Here is a 22,386-nt window from a genome sequence, read left to right as displayed (position 1 = left end):
TCGTCCTCTCTGCTGGGGAGGCAGTTTGCATACCCAGAATCAAGAAGCTACCTTTGCCCCTCGTGTTTTGCTGGACACGCATAAGCTATTGCTGAGAAATAACCTTTATTTTTGTCATGAGTGGGTACTAATGTGCACACATATGTTGGATTCATGTACAGACTAAACAAAGCTGGCCGTTCAGTTATATACTTTGAGGAATACACTGAGATGATCATTCTTCAGAGGAAACTTGCATATCCGACTACGTGGGAGAAATGGATTTTTCTTAGTCCTGCTAAATATTGAGATGAGCCAGGCAATCTTGTGTAGGGTGATACTTGCTAGCCCCATGTTCTAGACAAGCAGTTTGTGCTCCTCAAGGACATTGCTAGTGGTGAATGTTGAGTAATAAACTGTGTGTTGCTTTAAAAAGGCAGATGGTCTTTTATATCTTTTGAAAGGTTTGAAATGTACAAAAGTGTAAAATGAGGGACAAGTACTGTGAAAACTGCGGTCCAGTAGGACCATTTGAGTTTACTGAAGTTTAGCACCTCAGAAATTTTGCACATCTCAATATAAAGAGTTAGAAAGAAATGCTGAACAATTTAAAAATAGGTTAGCTTTTGGCATCTCCTGTTGAGAAATAGCTTCTGTGAAGAGCCACATTGTGTGGCCAGTGATGTCGGTGTGGATATATGAAAGTTAATTTTGGCCTTTGTCACGGGTCTTCTGCCCAAATGCAAGAAACTGTTTAGCATGTGCACACATGCTGAATGACTCCTTCAGCTCTATCTCCCTCGCTGCTGAGGCATCCATAGCATCCTTTCTTCACACAGCCTTGACTCTTGTTACCAAGGTTATGAACACCATCAAGGTTATGAACACCATGGGAAGAGTTTCAGGAGGACAAAGAACCAAACATTTTGGGAGTTTTTTTCTGATTGTTCTCTAGGAGGTGAAAGTAAGTGACTTTCTAGGGATTTGGTGGGGTTTTTTTGGTGTTTTGTTTTTTGGTTTTGTTTTGGTTTGGTTTGGTTTTGGCTGCTAATTTATGACACGTGAAGTGTTTATATTAACGTAACACATGACATACTTAAAACTCTAATGTCCTGAGAGCTTCTGTAATGTATGCTAGTAATACTTGCATTTAATTTAAATAATTCAGATTAGAACAGTAAGTGCGTAAGTGATATGTTTATTTAGACACCCTACAGAGTTTTAGGTATAATTTCCTAAAATTTCCACAGGTTCTATGGTAATCTTTTTCTGGGGTGGGAGTGGGGAAGGGAAATAGGATATTTTTAAGAAAACTACTATCCTGGCATTATTTACTGCGTTTATATATGTCTTTAAATACATTTATGGGTAGTGACGCTGTGAAGTGACTGTAACTCCCTGTTGCCACAAGAGGGCCGTATTTTCCTAGAATTAGATTTTTTAAAGAACAAAGTGAAACTTTTTTTTTAATTTAAATCACTCACCGGAATATTAAAATGTCTGTGAATATAGTGTCTGGCAAGGAGATATCGATAAGCTGAATGCTCTAAGTAGAGCAGATTGGATTATTTCCCAGTGGGCAGGGTGATGAACCTTTTTTTGGACCATGCTGTGAAATGTGTTAGGCACATGCAAAATTAGTGTCATGCTACTTCCTGGAAGATTAGATATAGTTTTCATGGTGCTCTTCAAGGAGGACTTGATCCCAGATGTGGAAAATAAACCACTTGTACAGTGTTTGCAGAATTCTGAGTATCCACTTCCTAACCGCTCTTTTCACTCTTGGATCTCCTTTCATTCTTCAAGGATCCTGTTGCAGGTCATGAAGCACCTCGGCACGTACAGTACTTTAAAAAGCATTGTGTGTTAGTGTGCTGGAACTATAGAAATAAACACTGGCTTTATACAAAAAAAAAAGTTCATTTTTTTCCTTTAGTAAGAGAAAACATTTTGAAACTTTTGAACATTTAATGAGTCATTTGTAAAAACATATTTGCATAGTCCTTTCTTATGTTTTTGCATGTTCTGTATGCAACCTTTTATTTTGTGTGTAGAATATCTGAATCAAGTGCTACTGAGATGAATTAAAGGATCTTAATACAAAACCAGTTACAATGATAGGCTTATTTGGTGCCGCTCAGTAAGTCAGCCTTTGCTATTAGTTATCATCCTGTGTTTTCACAGGTGCCATCTTTTACCAGACTGTGATAGCAGTAGTTACATTGCAGAGGAATACATATTTCAAGGGAGAAAATAGCTATTTCCTGCTTGAAGATATTTTCTATTATAAGATGTATTATAAAATGTAACTATTTTCTATGTAGAAAACACATATAATTTCATTTTAGTATTTCTTTTTCCATGGCACATATTTTGTGACACAATGTAGTCTAAAACCTTTCCTCTATTGAAATTTCATAGCAAAAATCCCATTGGCTTTAAAAGGTTTTCTTCCATGGTTTTTATTAAAAAGTAAAATTAATACTTAGGGCAAAAATATGATTGCTGATTTTTGGTTTTGGCAGAGGTAAAATGCCCTTTGTCAAGGATCTTGTTTGCTCTTCAAGAATTTGCTGTGCTGTTTTTAATGGATATTTGTTAAGTGTACTAAGACCCTAGGAGGACAGGAAGGGACAATGCAGTATGTGTTTTGAAGCTCAAGCTGATGTTTTTAAAGGGTTGTGCCCTTAAGATCGTATCCTATATAAACTCTGCATGGAGACAATTGGTTTTGAGGTATTGAAAATTTAGGAATTTAATGTTGCGATGGATATGTATTGTCTCTAATTCCAAATAAATACAGCAAATATCAAGAATAAAATGGGCGGTTGCTTATTGTTTCCAGTGAGATATGGATGAAGCTCAGACAGCAGTCCTTTCTGCTTCAAAGAAGGGTCTTGCACTTTGTGCCTATCTTAAGATAAAATCCAAAAAAGCATTTAGATTCACTAGAATTAAGTAATGGGTCCTTTCCAAATACTAGTTAGGTGTTTTGCCTGGATGCATGACCTTGCAGTGTGCTAAGCTGCTGTTGGAGGTGTTGATTCCTTCATCTCCCACTTGACTGAGCATCTCTGTGGGTTGCTTGGTGCACTAAAGAAGGGCCTTTAGTGGTTGTTGTTAGAAAGATAATGCAGCTACAAGGAGTGTTCCATTTGTATTAGAGATTATGCTGTCTCCAGGCTGTTTTTCTTTTCTCTTTTCTGCTGGTGAAGGTAGAGCATATTGAATGCCTTGCCTGCTGTGAAGTACATGACACTAATATTCATGTGTGTGTGTTGGAAAGCTGCTCCTTGACTCAGTTGTCAAAATACAATTTTGTTACGTTTGCAAGAGTTTGGATAGTGCCTGACACATAGAGCACTCCTGCTGCAGCTGTCTAAAACTGCTGTAGGGTGTGTTTGGTTGTATTAATTTGTGGCCTTGTTTTCTGAAAATCATTTGCCAACATTAACTATTTCAGTCCATAATCAGAGATTTGGATGGACAGTAAGGAAACCTGTCATAGCTGCGAGTGTTGCACAGCATAAATCTTTATGCTTTCTTTTTCTTTGAAGATTTTTCCCCCCTAATTTTCTTTTGTATGCATTTTCATTATTCTTACTATTTTTTTTTATTTTTGCTTTTCCAGGTCTGGGTGGGTTCAGTCACAGAAATAACTATTGATGACCTCTGTGCAGAAGACAAGGACTCCTCACCATCAGAACTGATATATTCCCTTACTCCACCTAGCAATGGGCACTTGGCTCTGAAGTCTTCTCCAGACAAGAGCATCCTTAGTTTTACCCAGGCTGATATAATTGAAGGGCAGCTGGTATTTGTACACAATGGTATGTGGTTTCAAAAATACTACTTCTGTTATGAAAATACTGCTCCTATTCAGTATATTTGTGTCTGTAATCCTTTGAAGATCTCCTTGTAATGTCACAAAAATCTCAGAGCACTGGTTATGCAATACATGGTTTCACAAACTAAACAGGAAAGGGTCTGAAAAACTACTTAGATGTGTGCTTACCAAGAAACCATGGTTCTTAGTGGTTCAGTTGGTAGGAGCCTTCTTTCTCAATGCAGGTTTGCAGTAGGGGAGCATTGCTTTGCAGATTTCAGAGATATGAAATCTGTTCTTTTGACCATTGTAACTGAGAATCTCCAGGAACCTTTCTGTCTTGCTACAGTGAAGAATTATTCAGGTACCAAGTCTCTTAGATACCTGCCACAGTGTAGTTGTGTTCCTGAGCAGCAATGAAGTTATGGGCCATCGGGAAAATGTCAACATCTCTTTCAGGCTGTGAAGGAATTCAGCTTCAACCATTGACTCTTTTCTGCCAGTGACCAGAGCTAGACATTGGGTTATTTGTGCTGCTGCCACAGAGAGAATGTGTAGGCAATAAAAAAAGAAGCCAGGGCAGCTTCATTCATCCTTGAGTGGCGGTTCTGGGAAGCTGCAGGAATGGAGATCCCGGCGGGGCTCCAGCCAGTGGAAGAGGTGGGGCTTTTACAGTGTGGTAGCTGCTTTTCTCGTACTCCAGCTCTATTATCATGTTATCTCAGCAGAAAGAAGAAAGGAGGTGCTAAAGAAAGAATAAACCAGTTTTGGGGAAGAAGATGGAAGAGGTACAGCACACTCTTGCCAGGCCCAAGGCAGGCTGGAATTATTTCTAGTGCTCCCTTGGGTGCAGCAGTCACTCCAGATCTGTGCTGTGTCTTCGTGAGGCTTGGTGCAGGTTGCAGTGCTGACTTCCCATGCACTGTCTTGCAGAGTGCATATGTTTTGCTGAAATTGCTTTACCAGCTGCTGCTGGTGAGCTGTAAGTATCCTGCTCAAATAATTGGTCAGGAAATGAAAGGTCAAGAACATGGCAAAAGTGAGCCAAGCTGTTTAAAGTGTTCCAAGGGAGATTTTGACAAGTAGAAACTCCTATGGTGGTAGGATGGTGGTAGTCTCAGTGTGAGGAAATGAATCCACTCTGTGTTCCAGAAAGGGCCAATGCACATCTGTAGCCTTAGGAAATACGTCTTGATTAATAAAAGTAAAAAGAACAGCAAATTTAATATTCCATTGAGTAGGAGTGTGGATTGTGCAGTAAATTTGAAATGTCAAATTGCCCAGGTCATGTGTCAGCTCTTGCAGCTGCTCTGGCTCTGCCATCTGTTCAGCCTTATAGCCTCCAGTGTTTCAGAAAGTACTTTGGACATTTTGCTTCTTTTCCTTTCTTAGTCTGTGATTTTCTTTCCTCCTTTATCTTGGACTGTTGCTAGAAGTGTACTTGTTACTCTCATTTTCTTGCTCCCAGCCTTGTGCTGGGACCTTTCCTTACCTGGTTGCTGTCATTTGGCCTTCTACCCCTTTTCTCTTCAGCTGCTCTGTCCCTTGTCTTCAGTCTTCTATTATGTGCCAGCTTCTTTGGCTCCTCCTGGGAAGTGCCCCCACCTTATGTTCTCCAGAGCCTGGCGTCTACTCTTCCAGCTCACTCTAGCCCTTTCCAAGGGCAGGAGCAGCATCTTCTTGGCTGTGGCAGCTCTTTCATTCCCTGGCTGCTCCTCATGGCACCACAGATCTTTTACATGTATACATGGCAGTGACTCTCCATCCTCAGGGTTTTTTGTACTGCCAAAGAAAGTACTGCCATATTTTGCTTTCATGCCTCTAACATTAGACTTAATAAAATTTTCCCTTCATCTTTGCTCAGTCTTGCGAATTACATTATGCTGCTTGCTTTGTGCTGTGAGTTGCAAATATCCCTCTTTGTTCTCATGTTTTCCCCTTAAATTTTGTGTTTGTTTCCTCCATAAACCTGATTATCCTGTCACCAGCATAAACACAGAACCAGAACATATATTTCCTTTTCTGCATGCCTCTTTTAGTGTGAGAATTCCTTCCCTTTTCCACCCTCGCTTCACTCCAGGGCACTCCCATCCTGGCCTCACAGTATGGGGTCTGCCCTTAAACCCTGCCAGTCTTTTCCTTAGGGTGGTAATGAATTGAACTCTTCTTGGTTCTGAAGCCTCTTTGTCTCCTCAGTGCAATTTTTACAATCCTCTTTCTGGTGTCCTTTTTATCGCCTCTGGTCAGATATGCCTTTAAAAATTAATTGTGATAAAAACATACCTGCTCCACCTAAGCAGCACTTCAGGATTTAGTTTTGTTCGTGATGCTGCCAATTTCAAAATGTCTGTGTCAATTGGGCAGTTGACCTGCATGAGCCAAAAAAGCAAGTGAGGCTAAGTAAGCCTTTTTTTCCCAACGTGAGGCAAATAGACTCCCCAATGCCTTTTTTAAATGCACAACTACTTGTGCGTTTTTATCAAGAGAAAACATCAGAGAATAAAAGCTTTAAAACAAAAACAGTATGACATGATCTTCTAGAGCTGCTTGAGTGCCTGGCTGGATATAAAAGTATTGCATAGGGTAGTTGTTAAGTGTAATATCAGAATGCACATTTGATTCTTCTGATATGTTAATTTATAGTTAGGCAAGGAGTGCTGATCTTTAAGTGAAAGTATGTGGTGCCCTCTCACTTTCAGGATATACATTAATGTAGCAAGATCTCATGGCTAAATTAGGCAAAACAGGTAGAAGAGCAATGGGAACTGCAACAGTTACTGTTTCAATTTTTCACTCCCTCTTTCTACCTAATTAAGCAATCTGGGGAGCCTCTACTTAAAGCAAGATTTAGGAAGCTGTGTACACCTCAGTAAGTCCATTCTGAGAGATGTATTTTTACAGGAATCCGCTCAGTCTCCTGAAGGATTTAGCTATCACTTGTGCCAAAGTACATACAGGTCCTAAGATTAAAGGAAAAAATGTGCATTTATTATGAGTACACATAACCTCTGAAATAGTTTAAGCTGTGACAACATGCTCTTCAACAAAGCTGAAGTGGAGCGAAGAGGCAAAGGAAACAACTTGAGAGTGGATTCAGTCCTTTAGGTGTAAATCAAAATGAAAGAACATTCTAGCTGTTCTTTTTCCCAAATTCCTTCTTTGCCAAAATGTCTCTGCATAACTGCTTTGGTTCCTTCTAAGATACAAAAGGAGTAGGAAATCTGGGAGTCATTGTCTCCCCAAGTTTAACTTGGTTTCAGCTCCACTGGGGTCAGTGAAGAAAGAAAGGGGCACTCTGCTAAGGGGTGTCTGGCCTTCAGTGTAAGCAACAGGCAATAGTTCTTCATTGATAAGGTGTTCTCTGCATTATTAATTTATTTAATTCTAATTCAGATACAAAGGTACTGATGAAAAATTGCTTCAGGGTGACTTTGGATATATTTCACTGTAGCCAAGAGCAAAAGGGGTCCAGTGTATGTTTTTATGTTTTGGGTGAAAAATCAAATAATACAAGAATAGATTTGTGTTTTTGTTTTCTACAGGAGCAATGTCTGGAGGCTTCAACTTTCAGGTAACAGATGGTTTGAACTTCGCACCTCGACAGATTTTTAGCATCACAGCTCGGACGCTAGTTATTAGCCTTGTAGTAAACAAAGCACTTGGAGTCTTTCCAGGTCTGTTTCTAAAGATTATCATGATTTCATCCACTTGAAAACTTTGCATAATATATGATTATTTGTCACATAGCTAGCTGTCTAAACTAGAAAACTGTACCTGGGAACAGCTATCTGTCTGATTTTTAAAAGAACAGTTATGTTCTCTCAAACAACATTGCTTTATTGTTTTATAGTCTTTAACTTTTTGATATGTGCATGTGCTTGGAGTCATGGAAATTGGCAGTGAAAAATATAAGTACAGTGTGACAATAACAGTCTGCCTAAGCTCTGAACATTCCCCATTCAGATTTGTTTAAAAGTTCTATATTATATTAATATATTTAGAAGTGTCTTAGCTGTTGTGATTTTGATTGGTAAAAGCAGAGTGAAGCTTGTGTCTGTAGGATTTTGAACAGCACAGGTAAACTCGCCAGATTGCTAGTTTGCTTTCTTATTGTTTGAGTTGAGCTATGAAGAGCAGCACAGACTCACTGATGAACAGAAGGACTGAAAACTTTGGTTTGTATTTGTGCATTTGGAACTAGCTGGATTGGCAGCTGAGTATTTTTTAAGTAAATCCTACTGCTGCAGGAGTTGATGTCTTAAGAGAGTCTCACAGAGCCATTTACTGCTTTGCATTGGCAAGAGTAATCCCTCATTAAGTTAGTAATCTAACATTAATTCCAGGATTAAAGGAGAAATGAAGATTAGTCTTCTCTCACCAATGTCTTGCATGATGCTTTTGTTTGCACTACCTTCTTTTTGCTCTGAGCATGATCTGTACAGCCAGAGAGAGACTGAGAACTGGTAAAGATCTATAGGTATTAATCTATACCTTGATTTATTAATTTGATACAGAAGAGGAGCACTTTAGTTTCTTAAATTTCCTGAATATAAGATGCGTAAACAAAGGCTTGCAACAAAAGCCACTTAAACACAGGCAACAAAAAATGAGATTGTAGCAGCATGATCTTCTAATTCAGTTGATATAAATGGGATTCACATATAAATCCACTTACAAAGCTTATTAATCTGTGATTTTGGTGTGTAAAGTTGCCTCAGGCACAGGGATTTACAGGAATTCTATCATGAGCCAAAGATAGTTGTAAGAAAAGTATGCCTGATACTACCATAGAAGGCAAAGTCTCTAGACTATCTATCAGTTCTCCAGTTTGCAAAATATAGCATTTCTTTCAGCACTGCAAGCTGTATACATCTAAGCCTGCAGTTTTTCCTGAATTCTTGCTTACTTTGAGTTAGCAAAATTCCTTTTTGGTGTTAAAATGTATTACTAGCTTTTTTACTCATTCTTTTTATGATACTTTTTAAAGAAGTTCTGGAGCTATATGTTGAAACCGATACAATACATAAGCAAGCTGTACTTGTTCATCATGAAATGACTATTGCAACAATGATGGTGCCAAATGGTCAATACACATGAAAACAATAGCCACTGTCCTGTTGTATTTTATAGCACTGCAGGAAAAGTTAATTTTGAGACAACTTGAAGAATCTTCTCTCTAGGGAAGTAAAAGTTGAATATATTGTGAAGAATTTGCCATATCTTCTTGACTGGGTGTGAACTATTCTCTCAAGCATATTGTTCTGCAATTTTGTAAGAGCATGTACTGCTGTCTTCTTTTGTATTGGATATACCAGATTTGTCATACAATTTATGGTTTTTTTTCTGTTCAACAGAAGCTTCTTTTATTCAGTGTGCTCAGTAAATTGAGTGCTAGATATATGAGGGTTTTTTACTTGTGGTAGATATCTACAGTGTGAGGATTTGCTCTCTTCAGGGAAGCATTTCTCAGAGAAGGAATGAGCTGAGTTGCAGTTTGAGGAAAGGCAACCTGACTTGTAGGTATTTGGAAGCAGATCTGTAGAAGCAGTCAGTAGATGAGGTGATCCATAACTGTTTAGCAGTGATAGACAGAATGGTCATTCCAAAACAATTTCCAAATCTTAAATGTAGGCAGTAAAAATGGATACCAAAATTATTAGGTACCGATAATGGCCTTATGCTGTTGCCTTCTAGGTGTATGGATTCACTTGGCCCTACACTGCATCACCCATCGTTGTTATGCTATCTCTGTTCCTTTTCCCTGTGTTTGGGTGGGGTTGGTTTTGATCCAGTTTGATCCTGTCAGTTGTGATCTCTCTGCTGCCATGTTTGGGAGCAAGCAGACAGTGTTTTCACTTCACTTTCCTTCGTGCACTCTGTTGGCTGACGAATAACCTTCCTCTCCATGTTGAGATGTCAGACCAGAGCAGAACTACTGCAGTTACTGGAAAAGATTCTCAAGTCTCAGGACAAAAGTGGGTGAAGAAGAAGGTTATGTTTGGGGGAGCATCCCATTTTAGAAGAAAGCATGAGAGACTTTATTGTCTGTGGCCCTAGACTGTATTTCAGCCTGTGCTGTCCAGTCAATGAGATTGGGTCTATTAGGAACAAACAAGGGCTTTGTGTCACACATCCTCTGTCACTGTGATGATGGTGGTGGGATAACCTGGTATGGTTATGAAAAATCGGACTGGTAACTTCCATCACTACAGTGGGACCATGTGTGTGAGTTTGTCATACTCTGTTAAGGCAGTGAGGTCTGACTCGCATAAGTAGGAGGTTACTGAGAAATAACTCTGCATGCAGATACATGTGGTCAGAGTAACTGTTGCTCTCAGTTACACCTTCCTGACCACATCTGCTGCACAACAGAGTACACAAGGTTGTACTTTCCTCTCTGCTGGTCATGCAAGAAAGGGAAAAGAAGAGAGGAAGAGGAGGGACATTTCTTGAATTCGATGAAGTGTGGGATAATTTTTCTAGACCTGAGGGACTGCTTCACTTTTCAAAGCAGTATGGAGACACAGAGGCATGGGAAGGTAGAAAGGGCAAAAGAGGCAGAGCCAGACATCTCGTTTCATTATAGCAACTCTGTTTCAAAGGAGATGTGGTTTGAACCAGGGCAAATTACATGTAGACAGGCAGAATCCTGATGTTACTAATGGCTTGTAAAACATCCCGATTCTTCAGTTTGCTTGCCATATTTTTTCGTCTGAATAGTATAACAGGAACATGTTATTTTGTGTTATTCCCATATAAATATTATGCTTTATTGAAGATGGATTGGTAATTCAGACTTCAAGGATATATGCTGCTGGTGTCTGAAATTGTGCATTGATACTTATAAAAGCTTGTTGCTCAAGAAAAATAAGAAAATGTAAAAATGGAGGCAGAAATGGGGGCAGGGGGAGTACCATTATGGGAATCTGTTGCTTCTCCAAAAGTATCATTAAACATGAGATTTAGTTTGCTGAGTGTGTATGACGAAACAGTGCATCAAAAAGAAGCCAAATAAAACTTTTTTCTTTTAGGAAATTACTAAGTTTGGTTTTGTCACAGCTATGTCAAAAATTGTCTTGGTTTGACTAAATGCCAGAAAGCTCTTTATAATCTTTATATTTAAGCCAGAAGGTACTGGTTATCATGGGTCTATGTATTAAAAGGAATTGTTACTCCTTAGTCTCCATCCATCTTAATAATACATTACTTGAGTTCGGGCCGTTATTTCTGTTGGGTGATGGTCTTCCTAATTTGTTTAATTCAGTATTTATTTTTTAATTTCATTTAATGAAAATCATTTTTCATATTGATGAAGTGTGGTTCAAGCATCTGGTCATAATCAGTTTTGGTTTTTGTGTTCACTAGAAACTTTGCTGTGTTAAGGCTTCTCCCTGCCAAATCACCCTGCCTTCTCTGGGCAGCTGGGATTACCAAAAACCGTAACAGCGGTGACTTCAGCTGGAGTTTGAATTCAGTTCTAGATATGTAATATAGGAACAGGGATTCTTATACATGCTCTACTCCATACTCTGGGTTGTTTTGGCAGCAGTTAGTATTTAGCTGAAGAGAACTGCCCTTTTTTAATTTCTGTACAACAAAAGTACATCCTACTGATGGGCTTTTTGATTAAAAAAGCTGTGGAAGAGTTGTAACTAGAAGGTAACTGGAAAGAGGGTAAACCTGATGATCTTACAAAGCTTTATTAAAATACTTAGTTGAATACCTAGATGAGAGAGTGATTTGTGCATACAAAACTTACCCTTTGGGAAAAATTGCTGTTGCAAATCAACGTTACTTATAACTGATATTTTTTAGGTTCCAGGAAATCTATTTCACGACATGATCTGAAAGCTGTAACCAATGATGTGACCAATGCAGGAAACAGAACTATAACTTTTATGATTGTAACTTCCCCAAAACTTGGAAGGCTGCTCAGAGTAAATTCTGATAATACCACTCAGGAAATCCTCAGTTTTACACAGGCTATGGTAAGCATTCAGTCTAAAATAACTAGTTCAAGGGTAGGTTGTTAATTCAAAGGGCATCTCAGTTGCTTGTTCTTTGTCTGATCCATTTATATCTGTTAAGTAACTAGGCATATGTGACCCATCAGTGCAATCACCCGGATTTGCTGTGTCATTAAATATCTGGCATCTAGTAATGAAAGCAAGAGGAGCCTTTGTTCCCCTCTGCTTGGATACTAGCAGGGTCTTGGCAATTTCCACTGTTTTGCTTGTAACAGTATTTTTCAAGAAGAGCTGTTCTGGTGCCATTAGCCAGCAGTCCAAGGTTGGAAGTCTTTAGGTCTTTAGTTTTTGGCAGAAGGAATTGCCTTTTGCTCTGTGAAAAGTCCAAGTATCAGATTCATTTCAGCTGTACACAGTCCTCATGGGTGTCCCCAAGGGACTTTTATTGACTTGATTGGCTGTGATATTAAGTGTTTAGAGAATCTTAACTGTGATACAGGGTCTTATACTTGAATGACTAAAACGTGGCAGCTCATGTAACTTGATGGAAAACATTCTTTTGCAACTGAAATTACTTATGTCTGTGTTCAGAATCTGAATATAGCTGTGTACTCTGCATGCAGGAAGTTATTCTCAGAAAATAGAAGTGAGGGAGAGAAAAGGAGCTCAATCTCCTGACTTTGCTAGAGGAAAAATTGAGAGATGATTTGGTCTTAATCTACATTTACAGATTTTAAAAGCAGCTATTTGATTTACTGTGTGAAGGAATGACAAAAAATCTTTTGGCCAGAAATTGAAACTTGACCAATAAAACCTGGAAAAAGATTAATATTTTTATTAGCTATCATCCAAACTTTGAAACAACCTGACCAAGGCCTGTGGTGGAATGAATCTCCACTTGACCTTTATAAATCAAGATGAACACAGAATATTTCTCTTAAAGCTGTGTTCTGATCCCATTATGTTATTGGTCTTATTGCAATAGTTGCTGGGTTTTGTCTTACTTTATGAGGGAGATGAACTGTCTAATGACACTGTTCCCTTTTATTCCTAAAATATGTGATTTTTGTGAGCATTAGATGCACGTTAAGCATGTCACACAGAAGATCTTTCAGCAAAGGTTTTGAAGTTTTTCTCTTTTTTGCCTATGGATATGATCTTCACATAGGCTTGTCAGACATGCCACTTATTCTCTATAGCTTTTGTTCTAACTAATGTATAGCTAACTTTTTTTGGAACTTGGTAAACTGGGTAAGAATTTTAGCTGTAATAATGTGAATGCTTTCCTTCCCTGTTGAAGGTATTTGTATTGGCCATTTTCACTTCCAGCAAGTAGAGCTATGTGATTTATTGCAGGTAGAATTAAGGTATCCTAACCAGCTTCCTATTCTTGTAGAGAATGAGGTATAAGGGAGAGATAAGAGATTGTAAATAAACTTTCACTCTCTAGTATGTTGTAGCCACATAAAGTTAAATATTAGTGAGAAAATGGCATTAATATTACAAACATTTCATATTCTCCATGTAATAAGGCATTCAATTTCTGTTTGGTAATAAGGAGCTTGTAAATCTGATTTGAACTGAAAATATTTTGTATTAGTTTAGTTCTTTGGGTTTTCATTGACTTTATTTTGTATTGTGGGACTTGAAGCTTCACTTCTGAAAAGTACTGTGCAGCTAGCTTATAAAAGTAGTTAACACTTTTGCTGTGGTGCTGAACTCTTCCCTATGCCCTGTGGTTTATTGCTTTGTTGCCAAAGAAAAAAAGGAAGAAAAAAGAATTGAAATCACTATTGCATTCCAAGAAATAACACAGTAGTTTTCAACATGATGTTTGGGTTTTTTTCTCTGCCAGTACTTTCTATGGTGTCTTAGAAGTAGTTTCATCTTGCAGCAAGCCATGATTTCTCCTTTATGTGTAAAGTCGTCACAGAGGTAGGCACAGAAATCCTCACCAATTCCATTCTCTTAGCCCACATATTAGGATGGGCTTGCAATTAGAAGAAAGATAACCCCAGTAAGATTGATACTAAACACAGTTGAATTTAAAGGATGCATATTGTGCCTGTTCTTGTTACAAAACTTTGCTTCCTCCAACTTGAAGTCCTAGAGGTACGCTTTGGAAAGTTATCCTGAACGAACATACCCTTTCAGTAACAATTTTTGTTTGTTTTGTCCTATGATAGCCATTAAGAATTAAATCAGTATAGGGAAAGCATAAACCTGGAGATGTGCTTATAGGATTTTATCACATCAGTGTGAATTTTATAGATAAGAAGATGGATGGTTTCGAGGCTGCTGAGAAAACTGACTGTGAAAGCCCTGTTGCAGTAGTTTCAGGATTAGCATGCTCTACAGTCACAGCTCCAATTCTATAGTACTAAAGTACTTCATCTGTGATAGCAGCAAGGGTTTTTTTGTTTTGTTTTTTTTCACACCTTTCAAGCACATGTGATGGGAACCTGTGCTAATGAGTTCCTTCAGGGTATTTGCAAGCTGTGTAGAGTATGTTACCAATAGTAAGCTTAGGACCAGCACCATTTCAAACAGTGATCTCTTTGGTAATTATAAAGTAAAACATGCCAGGTCAGTAGTTGCCAAGAATTAAATGGGTAGAGCTGTCTCCTCTCCAGGTGATTGAATGAATTATCAAACAGACCAGACACTGAATCTACTGGATGCAATTCAGTGTTCTAGTCTTATGGTTATTAGGTTCCAATGTATTATGGTGCTGATCTTAAAGTTTCGGTGTAGCTCCAGCTGATGAGAATCCTAGTCTGAAAATACTATCTTTTGCTTTGGGGCCTAAAGAGATAAATGGTTGTATCTTGTATAAACATGTGTTTCTCTGAAGAATAGTGCAGTATTATGCTTTGAAGCTTAAATCTTTATGGTGGGAATGATAAGATTCTCTTGAGTATGATGATCTGCAAGGTCAGTGAAAGCAGGTGTAGGGCAAGCCATGTTCCTTCCTGTCTCTTAGGAACTTGCTTCTTGCCATGATGTAGAAATTTTCCACTAAGGAATCCTATCAGCTCTGTGGTTATAAATGAGAATATATTTCAATGGTCATTGCATGTCCTCCTGGTTTCTGTAGTCTCTTACCAAGTATCTTTTACTATTCACCATGAAATGCCTCATCAAAGTCCTTTTGAAGCCTTTAGTCTTTCGTATGCCTTTTCAGGACAATGAGTCCAGTCCCGCTGGTGTCCTTATAAAGAAAAACCCCTAGACATATGATACTCTGATTCACTAAGGATACAGTTCAGCTGAGCTCCTGATCACCATTACCATTGCTAGATTGAGATAAGTTTCTCAATGTTTTACGTCTCTGTTCATCACATAAGGCCTCTACTAAGCATTCATGCCCAGAAACATTTCACCTATCTTCAAGTATGCTTGTCTGGTAGCACAGAGTCCATCTTCGGAGAAGGAGGAATACAAGATAATCTCAGTGTAACTTACATATACACAGTGCATGGCCTAAGGTACAAAGGCCTCTTTTGAACAGTGTTCTTAAATTTTTATTTTCTCTTTACACTTCTGTGTTTAAAATTATTCTCCTTACATACCTATGGGTTTTTTTTACCCTAAACAGGTGGATGAAGGTGTGATCATGTATGAGCACTTCCAAGCCGAGTCAGCTGGCTGGAGTACAGAAGATTTCTTTACATTTACTGTCTTCTCTCCACCATCAGCTCTGGACCTCCAGGTGTTCCATATTGTAATTTCGTATGAAATTACCAGGCATGATTGGAACAGTCGTCTTCTGGCAAATACAGGTGAAGATGGTATAATGTTTGGGCTCCAAATTGTTTTGGATCTGTCATGGTTCCAAGGAACAAATGTGAAAAAACAAAGGCTACTTTCTTTTCAGTAATAAATGACTAGACTACTTTTGTCACAGAGTGTAGTGTGGATACTAGCTTGAAAAACTGCATCACTGCATCTTTAAAAATTATATTTACTACTTATGTTTGATCCTTCCTACTGCTGTAGTGAGTATTCTCCATTTTTCTATAATGGTAGGTGAAAACACTGTCAGAAGCTTTGAGATATTATTATGTCTTTAATCTTAATGTACGCATCAATAGAAAATCTTGCCTCTTACATGTGACTATATTTTAATAATAGTGGTAATACATTTTTAGCCATGGCATATGGAAACTAAGGGTGCCATGAAGGAGAAACTTTTCTGAGCATCATCGGTGTTTGATATCTAATTTCTGAAACATTGCAACTACAAAATATTCAATTTCTAAGATTCTCTTTTCCTTTCTTGCTAGGTGCCATAGTCCAGGAAGGAGGCAGAGTATTAATCAACAAAACAAATTTGGATGCTTCAAATCTATTGATTAAGCTACCTGAGGTACAGCGCTCCATGTATGAAGTGTGGTATCAAGTTGTATCTTTACCCCAGCATGGGGTGGTTGTTGTTGGAGAAAGAAACATTACCGAAGGAAAACCTAACTTCTCCCAATACATACTGAACAAATTTGGAATTGTGTATGTACATGATAATTCTGAATCACTTAATGACAATTTCACTTTTGCTGTTTGGTTAAACCTGAAGAGCAAGCCTGCAACAAAGCCCCACAGTGAAGTTTTGGAGGAGATGTTTAATATCACTGTTGTTCCAGTGAATGACCAAGCTCCAGAATTGAAGACTAAAAGGCTGCACTTGAAAGTCCTGCAGGGAGATGTGTCAGTGCTGGGGCCAGAGAATCTGAAAGTTGAAGACCTAGATAACACCCCAGCTGAGCTCAAATACACCATTGTTAGCAACCCCAATAATGGTTATTTAGCAATGAAAAGCAATCTCAGTGTCTCTATAAAGGATTTCACACAAGCTGATGTCGACAGTGGTAAAGTTTGTTTTGTACAGGATGGAAGTTCATCTTCTGGAGTGTTTTATTTCAGTGTGACTGATGGTAAACATCGCCCTTTATACAAACTATTCAGTCTTGAAGTAATACCAATTGTTCTTGTCCTTGTCAACCTTACCAATGTTGCACTTCCACAGGGCCAGACATCTGTCACTATCACTAACATGCAGCTTTCAGCTTTCACAAATGGAAGAAGCACTAATATCATTTATGAAATAACTCAGCCGCTCAAGTATGGGCACCTGATGATTGGAAACAAGCAGGTTACTAGATTTGAGCAGGCAGATTTGTACTTAGGAAGGCTGTCTTACCACCTGACAAATCTCACTGCGTCCAAGGAAGTACTGGAGTTTATGCTCTTCACTGCAGAAGGCAATCTAACAGGCCAACTGCTGAACATCACAGTGAAGCCTTTAGTACAAGTTGTACCTGACATGCAGATTTCAAATCAAGCCGTTTATAAATTCAGAACCAGTGACCTGGATGCTTCTGAGCTAGCTAATTTGACAAACAGTAATCCTAGATTCGAAGTGATAGTGCCGCCGTCTCATGGAAGGATTGTAAAGAAGAGGTTCGGGAATGATGCAGTGTTTGAAGATACTCAGACATTCACCCAGGCTGATATTGACAGTGGTGTTGTGCTTTTAGACATAGATACGAATATGACAGGCATTGATTTGTTAAACGACTCATTCACATTTATACTCAGGGCAGATGCTGTGCAGCCTGCTGTCGGCTATTTTCAGTATTCCATTGTGCCATACAGTCCTCCACTTGTACAGGCTTTTACAACTGAAGTGCCTTCCATAACCAGCACTACTACTTTAAAGATTCACACTACCTCAAAGGACGAGGCACCAGCCTTCTCTCAGAATGAAGAGTCTACAGTAGCACTATGGAAGACTGGACCAACCATGTGGCCAGGGCAGAATCGCTGGGGAAATCTACATGACGAAGGTCCATTGCTAAATCTGGCAATGGGAACAAGTGGATCTCCGGGGGCTAAGACCACAACCCAGATTAATGCCAGGAGTCCCAGAGAGCAAGCAGGTGAAAGCAGCAACCCTTGGTACATCATTATCCTCCTGGTCCTGGTGTCTGTGCTACTCATTGTTGCTGTTATTTCTGTGTGCATTTTGCTAATGTGTCGGAAGAAAGAGAAGACAAACCCGCCTATCAAAAGTCAAACAGATGCAGTCCTCAGTAGTCCAGATAGATGTCTGGAACGGAGCTTGACTGTACCCAGTGTTACAGTGACTCCTCTCCTGAAGGGGGTTGAGAGAAGTACAGCCTCAACATTCATGGCAGTAAGACATGAACAGCTGCTTCCTGCAGTGTTCTCTCCAATTGTAGAACAGTCTCTGCAAAACAACTGGTTAAACCTTGACCCTGAAATGATCCAGTATTGTCGAAAAACAAACCCAACTTTGAAGCGCAATCAATACTGGGTGTAGTAATGGCCAGTTTTGGTCATGCTAATTGATGTAGTGTGGAAAAAAGAGTATACATTGTTGACATACAATTTGTTCTTTAATACACTTTATTACAGATGAAATGATGCCCTGTTTGTTAAATGAAATCCAAATACCAGTGAAATAGTAACAAAAATCTTATCGATTGCAATGGCCATAAAATAGGATTTCCAGTTGGTACTTCAGAAAAATTCCTGCTTAATTCAGTGCATAATTTGGCCCATAGATTTTGAGTGTACCCTCTGTATGCAGTATTTTTTATTTCCCATGACAAGGGCAAAATAGAATGTTCTCTCATGGATTATATATTTTAATATAGTTTTTTGAAGAACCAAGTTTGCTATAAGGGTATTGTATTCTTTCCTGAACCACCACTTCTATTTGAAGATCTTTCAACTGTTCCTCTAAGTAATTGCCAAGGTGCTGATCTCAATGATGTAATTTTGACCTGAAGGCTGTTCCGAGGCCAGTACTAAAGAAACACAGCTGTGATTATTTTGACAGGTGTTCATCCAGGTCACTGAGCTGGAAATCTAGAATTCAGCTCAGCAACAATAGTATAGCAGTGACAGTATATAAGGCTTCTGGTAAAATACTCTTACTGAGAGATGTTGTTCATTCTTTTATTTTAATTTTTTTCCTCATTTGATACCAAACTCTAGCCTTTAATGTCTGCAGACTGGTAAAAGGCATCCATGACTTCTAAGCCACATAGCAAAAACTGTGTATCTGCCAGTCAGCCTGTCTGCTGAATTATCTCTAGGCTTAAGTTATGTCTGGAAGTGCATATCAAAATTTCCTGCTCCTGACAAAGGGCTAAATTCTGCCTTCAGTGAAGCAAGCACAACTCTTTCTGGAGGCCGAAGGAGCTGATGACAAGTCAAGTCCTCTGCTGCATACTAACACATGTTGTGGAGCTACTGACGGAAACAAGCCTGCAAGGAAGTACGTGTCCCCTTCTGAAGTTCCACAGTTTACCTTTCATCTCCCAGAACTCTGAACACATGTACCTTACACACTCTATGAGAAGTACTACCTACTCTAATTTTGCTCTGGTGGTAAAATGTGCAATAATTTCCCTGGAATATTTGTGGAAATCCAAGCTCAATAGTGATGTGCAGTCTCCCATTAAGGTCCACTCTTTCTTCCACTGAGGACAACAGCAAAAATTTTGTTGAATTAAGAGAATGAACTGGGAATGGTGCTGTCATCATAACCAGTCTCTCACTAACCACTGTACTTATCATCTATTTTTGTATTTTTGTACTGTTACATCTTCCAGTTAGCTTCTCTTTAAAAACACCATCCTCAGTGTCAGCATGCGGTCTCAGCACCGCACTCAGTTAACACGGGAAAAACATTTTTGTCTGAGCCTAGGTACTGCAGTTTTCACTTTTATGGAACCGATAAATGGGCCTCAACATCCTTGGTGCTATTCATTTCACACTACTTCTTTTTGGATTATTTTGTTGTTGTTGTTATTGTTGATGATTAGCTGTGTTTCTGTGATTTTATATGCCAATTATGGGAAATTTTCACCCATGAGGAGAGCCAGACTAATTTGTTGCCCATTGCTGTGCTCTGGGAACTAAACACAGGAGCAGTGGGGCTAGTCTTTCTCATCTTTGCCACCTCTGCCGTGGTCAGCCGTCATTGCGGTGCATTTTCAAAATGCCCGCTTCAAGGAGAGTAGTCCATGTCAGTGGAAAATATGTAAGCCACATCTTCAGCTGGTCAACTTAGTACCACTAGAGACTAAAGATATCAACCCTTTATATGCTCAAACTAAAATGTATTTGAACCCTGAAACATAGTTTTTATTTCTCTGTCATTACCATTTCTCCCTGATGCCACTGTGAGCAGGTTTGAACTCAAGCAGTGTGGTCAGTGTAAAAGGCTGGAGTGTCAGGTGTCCCAGGTGGACCACTGCAGGTCTGCATTGTACACCTTTTTTGTGTACAAACAGTCTGGGACTGTTTTTAGAAACTCAGCCAGAAAGGTGGTGCTGCCAGCCATCACAGGGACACCCCAGTGTCTTCTGTGGTGCTACAGCTGTATGTCTGTTGCCATTTCCTGAGACCTCTTCTGCTGACACCAGAGAGCAGCTTCCTCCAAATCCTAGCTGTCAGCAGAGTATTTGCTACAGCCTGCCTCCGAACCCTTCTAGCTGCTAGCAGGAACCTGATCCCTTTACACCTCTCCAAGGCCTCACTCCAAGGAGTAGTAAAGAATTACAATGCAACACTTTCCTGACACTTAAAGAAGCCTGTCTCACAATTCCTAACCACTGAGATCTTAATGTCAACAGCAAAAGAGGTGCCATATGCCCCTAATTCAGCACCAAAATATTGCAGTGCTGAAAGCTGCTGGAGTCTGGTGACAAAATCCACACTGAATGGAAGTATGGAAGTGAAATATGTGCTTAATGAGATTTGGCTAAACATATTGTTGTAAAGACAGGTGTGCCCAAAGTTGCGGTGCTCAGTGTGCAGTGGGGATGGAACGCAGGGCTGCCGTACTGCTAGCCATGGTAAAAAATGAGACCATGACATATCAGCAATGGTCAAAGAAACAGCAGAGCAATTAGAACTCCACAATTGAATAGACATTCTTGAGTTTCAGCATTTGCATGATCTGAGTGAGAAATCGTGCATGAAAAGTCCAGAAAAGGTGGTAGAATTTGGGCTAGCTTTTTTTGATTCAGCATAATGTGCAGAACTCCTCTTGTTTCCAAAATGCTTTTGGCTCACAGCAGATGTTCATTTCAAGTAGATCAGGCATTATGGAATTGTATTTTGAGCATTGGGCTCAATTTTTAAAGCACTGAGGTTTGTTTTTTTTTTCTAGTTGGTGGTTGTTATGTTTTTTTTTTTATATATAAAAACAGTCGTCTAATGCCTAATTCATCAGTGAAGTGTGCCAGCATTCCATTTTCTCCCTCGGTGCTACGGTGAGACAACCATGCCAGAATGTCTCCCATATTAGGGAATATTTTGATGAGAAGTTTATATGGATATAAGTATATTGTATTAGCGATCACTGGGTTTCATACAAAATGTGAGGTGATATTGTAACTGATAACTACATACGGATTTTGCTTTAATATCCTACCCTGAATTCCCAGTTAAAAAAAAAATAATAATCTGATTGCATTAATGTAAGCTTTCCCGGTGGACAATACAGAATAGTCTCTGATGGAGGACAGTTCATCTTGTTCTTACCTAGATATTTAACACATGTCAGAGGAGTCTACTCTGGATGAGCTGAGGTCACTGGCTTAGCTAGAGGTCTAGCTTCGAGATGGTAAAAACTCGCAGGGATGAATCTAATCCTGGGTTTCCTAGATAACAGTCAATCTAGAAAATCCCCAAGGAAAACGTTTTCTACGGACGGGTTCTTTTTGTGGTTCTAGGAACATACGTAGTTTATGGTCAGGACGTGGTTTGAATTTTCTGGTTGTTTCACTTAACCTTGAATGTGTTTTATTTAGTGAAGGTGGGGTTTATGAAGGATTCCCTTTCTTATGAAATGGAGTTCTAAACTGCAGCATGAAAGTGCCTTGAAAACATATATAAAATAATAAACTCTTTTGTTTATAATCTACACACTTATGTTGTTGTGCTTTCTTTAAAGACCTGTAAAATACTGCTGTCGGTGCAGAAACACAACGGAATCCCATTGCCAATAACAGCATTCTTCCAAGTTTTCTGATGTTTATCTTTTAAATCGCACATGTGCTGAGATTGCTGTTGTGCTGTGCCCAGTGTTGTGCCTCTACATAATGCACACGGCCAAAGAAGGAGAGACATCTCATCATGCATCTACCTGGCCACGTTCAGCACTTGCATGAATGTAATACCAACATAAATGCATTGATTTGAACCTACTCAAACAGGACTGCACTGGGTTTATTTCAGTAAGTTCTGTTATTTAACTGCACATGTTTAGAAGATTTTAAAATATCAAATTCTTAAATATTAATGCATTAGTGCTGTTTTGTCATTAAAAAATCTGATTTTTTAAATCTCTAAAGTTCATCAGATTATATTTTATTCTCATTTAAAAGTACACACTCATTCCAGCCTCACACCAAATGCATTGTTCAACCTGGTTTTGAGTTTTTGTTAATCAGAATTTACCTGGTTTGTAGTTGTTACTGTAACTTGAGGTAAGGGACTTCTTTCTTGAGACATGAGAAATGCTGGTGGCCTGGTGGAGCAGCTTCCCCTACACCATGAATTGGCATCCTGAGTGCA

The 22,386-nt window shown here is 39.0% G+C and overlaps 1 protein-coding gene across 3 annotated transcripts in view; it reads left to right on the top strand.

The window, feature by feature from the left end:
* LOC104052922 (chondroitin sulfate proteoglycan 4-like) overlaps positions 1-21,733 on the top strand; it is a 40,885-nt gene extending 19,152 nt beyond the window's left edge. For all 3 annotated transcript variants that reach the window (XM_064438992.1, XM_064438994.1, XM_064438991.1), the window contains 5 exons: positions 3,611-3,809; positions 7,348-7,479; positions 11,621-11,793; positions 15,371-15,554; positions 16,059-21,733. In XM_064438992.1, the coding sequence (XP_064295062.1) occupies positions 3,611-3,809; positions 7,348-7,479; positions 11,621-11,793; positions 15,371-15,554; positions 16,059-18,112 (2,742 nt within the window). In that variant the 3' untranslated portion in view covers positions 18,113-21,733. The remainder of the gene's footprint in view (positions 1-3,610; positions 3,810-7,347; positions 7,480-11,620; positions 11,794-15,370; positions 15,555-16,058) is intronic.
* The last annotated feature ends 653 nt before the right edge of the window (positions 21,734-22,386 follow it).

This window comes from Phalacrocorax carbo, chromosome Z (assembly GCF_963921805.1).
Source record: "Phalacrocorax carbo chromosome Z, bPhaCar2.1, whole genome shotgun sequence".
Lineage (NCBI taxonomy): Eukaryota > Metazoa > Chordata > Aves > Suliformes > Phalacrocoracidae > Phalacrocorax > Phalacrocorax carbo.
The sequence above is the reverse complement of the archived record's forward strand: the minus strand, read 5'-3'. Positions and strand labels throughout refer to the sequence as shown.